General features: G+C 54.7%; 1 protein-coding gene across 1 annotated transcript; it reads right to left on the reverse strand.

Moving 5' to 3' along the window:
* Window positions 1-585: 585 nt before the first annotated feature.
* On the reverse strand, window positions 586-3054 carry Fndc4 (fibronectin type III domain containing 4). Its single transcript, XM_051142452.1, has 7 exons — window positions 2670-3054; window positions 2344-2487; window positions 2139-2254; window positions 1771-1975; window positions 1256-1345; window positions 835-959; window positions 586-650 (listed from the first exon to the last, which is right to left on the reverse strand). The coding sequence occupies exons 2-7, from the start codon at window positions 2462-2464 to the stop codon at window positions 615-617; spliced, it is 693 nt and encodes a 230-aa protein (XP_050998409.1). The 5' UTR covers window positions 2465-2487; window positions 2670-3054; the 3' UTR covers window positions 586-614.
* Window positions 3055-4730: the final 1676 nt, after the last annotated feature.

Raw genomic sequence — 4730 nt, forward strand, 5'->3', positions numbered from 1 at the left:
TGACAAGGTGTAGAGCTGTCTTCAGCATACCATACAGTATACCATACAGCCAGTTTCATTTGTTCAAGAACCTTTATTGGCAACAGGTCCCAGGGGTGAGGTCACCAGCAGCTGGAGGGGCTGCCAGGTGAGCGGGGAGCACCGGAGGCTCCGTGGAAGACATTGGAGTAGTGCAGTGTGGCATCTGCCTCTAGGTCCAGATGGTTCTTCTTGCTCACTAAAGGAGGACGATACAGACGGAAACACCCCTCTCTGAGGCCCAGAGGCAAGCTGTAGGGGAGCTAGTGGGTGACAGTAGTCCTGATGCAAGTGAGATAGGGCCCCTATTTGGGACCTAGTGGAATAGGGTTGAGTAAGTGACTCTATCCTGGACCTGCAGGATGGGAGGAAATGTTCCATTTGGTATCCACTGCCAGGTCCAGGGGTACAGAGTCTCCCAGTCCTACCTTCTGGCCCTGCTCACAGTGGAAAGAGGATGGGTACCAGCCTGAGATTCTGAGAGTGCACTGCCTTATGGGAGTCTCACGCAGGTCACCATCTTAGGCTTCCCCTGACCCCACCCCCACCCCCACGCTATTAGTGTGTCTGTCTTCTGGTTCTGGTTCTTCCTTCACTCAAACGTCGATGGTGTTGATGGATGGAGACTTTTTCTGTAAAAGAAAATGATCCAAACCTTGAATTCCAGGAAGGAGCCACCCTGCCATCTGTGCATCCCGGAAGTTTCCGTTTGCTCCCGTTTGCTCCCCTCCCCCTTTCTGCCTGTTCGTCTGCCTTTCACTGAATATTCCTGTGGACCCAAATCACCCTTCTCACACTCACTGGTCCCCACATCACCTGTCTGGTCCCCACTGGCCTTCCCTGAGGACTCTGTTCAGGCCCCTTCCCCTTCTCCTTGGGGTTGTTGTTGGAGTCGTTGTCCTTGATGATGTCATACTGGCGGCAGAACAACCCGATTACAGCTGAAACACAACAATACCGCCTGAGCCTTGATCTTGACTGAACCCACTTGAAGCCCTGTGAGGTAGTGAGATATTCACACAACTTCTAGAAAAGCCTTGAGTTCCTGGTGCCCAGGCAACCCTCCTCTCTGGGCTTGCAGTAGCCTTCTCTCTCTCAAACTTGTCCTGATAACCCTCCCCCCACCCTCCCCCAACCCTCCCCCCGACTGCTTTTCTCTCCCTTTTCTCCTGACAGATACCTTCACCAGTTCCTACCATCACATACCCGAGTCCCTGGCTCCCCATCCTGTACTCACCAGCCCACATGAGCAGTACCACCACAATGATGACGGCTTCCCCTGTCTGCAATGGCTGCTCTCTGTCCAGACCCTCCACTGTAATGTCACCTGAGAAGAGAGCCGACCTCTGAGTTACAAGGGACCCATTGGAGAGCTCTGTCACATACAGAAGGAGATGCTGCAGGTTGGAGTCAGGCTGGGTTCACCATTGCCCCAAGCCTGGAGGTGTGGGATAGCTTTGGTGGGCAGCCTTTAGAAATCAAAGGATGATGATAGGACTTGCTCAGTGCAGGCTGTGGCAGCTGTGTTGCGAGTTTGGGTAAACGGAAGCTAATAAGCCACCCTGCCCCCCCCCCAAAGGATTCCTTAGCAGTGTCTCTATAGCTGGTCCCTGCCCACCTGCTTTTCTCTTTTTCCCTGGCAGTAGAACGAGTTAAATCATCCTTCTATTCATCTGAGCTAGACTGTGGTTAGCTTAGCAAGTAAAGGAGAGGTTAGAACCCAGGTTAAAAGTGACTAAGACAGGCTCTCACCTGGGCTGGAGCTGTTGGAAGGCAGCCTGTCAGAACCCTTGAGAGTGCGGAAGTGCACACGGGGCCCTGGGGGGCTCTCTCCTCGGAGGCCGATGCTCCTGACCTGCACCGTGTAGTCACTGTCTTCAGCCAGGCCCCAAAGGGCACAGGCCCTGGTGGTGGTGTTCACCTCCCTAATTACACGCTGCCCAGGGCCATTCTGTCGCTGTGTAGAGAAAGGAGAGTAACCTAGCCCCAGTCCCTCGCCACCAGGCTTAACTCTGGAGGGAGTCTATAACATCCAAACACTCCAAAGGAAGAGTTGGAGGTAACTGGAGGGGTGTTCAGAGATCCAAGGGCACAGGTTGAGGAAACAGGGTGATTCATACTTGCTGGGAAATGGAGTAGCCAATGACGATGTTGCCTTCTGGGACGTCCCAGGACACTGTGGCCGAGTTGGCTCTGAGGTGAGTGACCGTCACATTCACAGGAGAGGGAGGTCGGTCTGGGGGTGCCAGGGTGTTAACAGGTTAAGAGGTTTCACCCCCACACTGGCTCTGACAGACCGTCCCTGCGGGTGTCCTCTTCACTCACCTGCTCGCACAAAACCCAGGTCACAGCTGACCAGCAGGAGGACTGTAGGACTCAGATATGGGGAAAGAGGCATCAAAGAAGCCATGGTTTCCACCGAGTTCGCTGGGGGCCCCAGAGGCATTCGCTTGACATCCAGGCAGGGATCCTGAAGGAGGCAGGAGTTGAGGAGGTCAGGAGCAGCCCAGAATGCAAGCAACCGGGATGCAGCAGCTCTCCTAAGCTTCCCGGGGCCCACAGCCCACTTTCTTCTTGTCTTTCCCGCCTCCACATAACCCGAGGTGCCCACCCCAGCCCCCACTCCCTCGGTCTGATCAGCCCACACCCACCTCCAGGGTCCTCGAGGTCCGTCAGGCCTCGGGGGGCTGCTCGGTGCCCAGAGGGCGGCCCATCGCTGGACTGGCGCTGGCCCTACCCCATCCCGACGAGGGCCCGCTTAGGCGGGCAGCGCCGGGCGAGCTGCGGGCAGAGCGGGCAGAGGCGGAGTGACCGCGGGCCGCTGGGCCCCCAGCGTTCCCAAGGGCCGCGCGTGGTCTGTCTCTGAGCAGGGGGCGTTGCCGGCGAGGCCTGGCAGCTGGTCTGCGTTCCAGTGCAGAGGACAGTGCGGCGACCGAAGCTGGCCCCCTGCAGCAGGATGTGGCCGTCTGGGCCAGCCAGCCACCGCTCTGCAGAGCTGGCCCCGCGCGCTCAGCTGCAGCCGGACTGGGACGCTCGGGCCCGCCCCGCCCCGCCCCATTGGGGTTCTTGCCGCCGTCATCCTCCCTCCCCCTGCCCCCAAGCCCTGTTCTCTCGGGGCTCCTCCCACGACCCTCCCAATGGCGGCCAGCTAGGTCCCCATCTGTTCACCCTCTCTGCACTAACAGACGAAGTGTTAGAGAACCGGACAGGCGCAGGTGCGAGGGTCTCTGGCATCTGAGAGAGCCCCTCCTTCCCCGCTTAAAATAAGCCAAGTTGGGAGGAGGCATTCCATCTCCGGATGCAGGAGGGGGTTAAGAGGAGAGGAGACAGAGTGATGGAGATAATTGTTTTAACAGTCTCTTGGAGACTGCGTCAGCTTTTTAAAGTCTCTTTCCCATTCATGATCTGATTTGATTCCATTCGCTTTTTCATTCATTCTTTCATTTATTCAGCAAATATTTACTGATCATCTTTTATGTGCCTGGCATTATAAGAACTGGAGAGGACTTAAAAAGAGAGCTGGGCTTATACGAACAATTTAAAAAGCAGATCTCTCTCTCTCTCTCTCTCTCTCTCTCTCTCTCTCTCTCTCTCTCTCTCTCTCTGTCTCTCTCTGTCTCTGTCTCTGTCTCTCTCTCTCTCTCTCTCTCTCTCTCTCTCTCTCTGTGTGTGTGTGCGTAACTCATTCGTTTTTAGAGAACGCCATTAACCTGTGCCTCAGGTTTCCCACCTGTAAAGCATAGAAACCAGAAACAGTTGTTAGGGTAGCAAAGGTGGGAACACTTGGAGCACCAAATGTCAAACACTGGACAAGGATCTTTGAAAACCTTCTGCTACTGCAGTATTAATTTGTTAGTTGTTGTATTCCTTCAGTAAACATGTAAGTCTTTAAATTATTTCATATTTTAGCTGAGTATGAAATCCGTGTGATCCTAAAGAACCAACCACTTGTCTGAGCCTCTTCCCTCATCTGAAAATGAGGCTGTCAACAATGACTTCTAAGTGTTGCTGTATCCAGTAATACCTAACATGTGGGGAAAAGTGAACGGGTCGGGGGAAATAGATCCTGCCTGTATTTAGGGCAGGCTCTTCAGTCCTCACTGTTCTTGCACTATTTCTATTTCTGTGAATTTTCCTCTGTGATACTCAGTTCAGTGTATGCACACCCGGGGCCCAGCAGCTTCTGTAGCTTTTCTCTCTGAGAGGATAAAATGGGCCACTGGGGCAGGGAAGGACTGCATGGTGACACGTGATCAAGCCGTGACCCGGGTCCTCTGACTTCTTCTGACCCTGGTCTCTGGCCTTCAGGGGCATTTGGGCTCCAGAGCTTTCTTGCTCAGGAATTCTTTCTGACCTGGGTGTTGTGCACAGCCAGGCTCCCTGCCTTCCGGAGGGCACTGCACCTGAAGGACAAGAGCAGGGAACTTCTGGTCCTGCTCCCCAAGGACAAAGCAGAGGCTGGCCAGCAGAGTGTATGCAAAGAGGACCCTCGAGAGCTCCATGAGGGCTGGGAAACTAGTGACAGGAAAGGGTGTTGAAGAGAGGGGTCTAGGGGTGCTGCTCAGAGGGGCAGGGGTCTTAGGTTAATCATCTCCATGGCTCAGATAAGACCCTGACAACTGGAAGGAAAGTTATTGTCACCAGAACGGTTTGTGTGACTGCAGAGGCAGGTAGGACAGAGTGTCCACAGTGTGGGACCACGCCAGCGCGTG

Source organism: Acomys russatus, chromosome 1 (assembly GCF_903995435.1).
Source record: "Acomys russatus chromosome 1, mAcoRus1.1, whole genome shotgun sequence".
Taxonomy (NCBI): domain Eukaryota; kingdom Metazoa; phylum Chordata; class Mammalia; order Rodentia; family Muridae; genus Acomys; species Acomys russatus.

Excerpts from the sequence above, each read along its gene's own strand:
- Fndc4 (XM_051142452.1), bottom strand. The coding sequence starts at position 2,464 with ATGCCTCTGGGGCCCCCAGCGAACTCGGTGGAAACCATGGCTTCTTTG. Across the intron at positions 2,255-2,343 it reads CCTGGGTTTTGTGCGAGCAG|ACCGACCTCCCTCTCCTGTG; the intron begins GTGAGTGAAGAG and ends TGGCACCCCCAG. Across the intron at positions 960-1,255 it reads GGTACTGCTCATGTGGGCTG|CTGTAATCGGGTTGTTCTGC; the intron begins GTGAGTACAGGA and ends GTTGTGTTTCAG.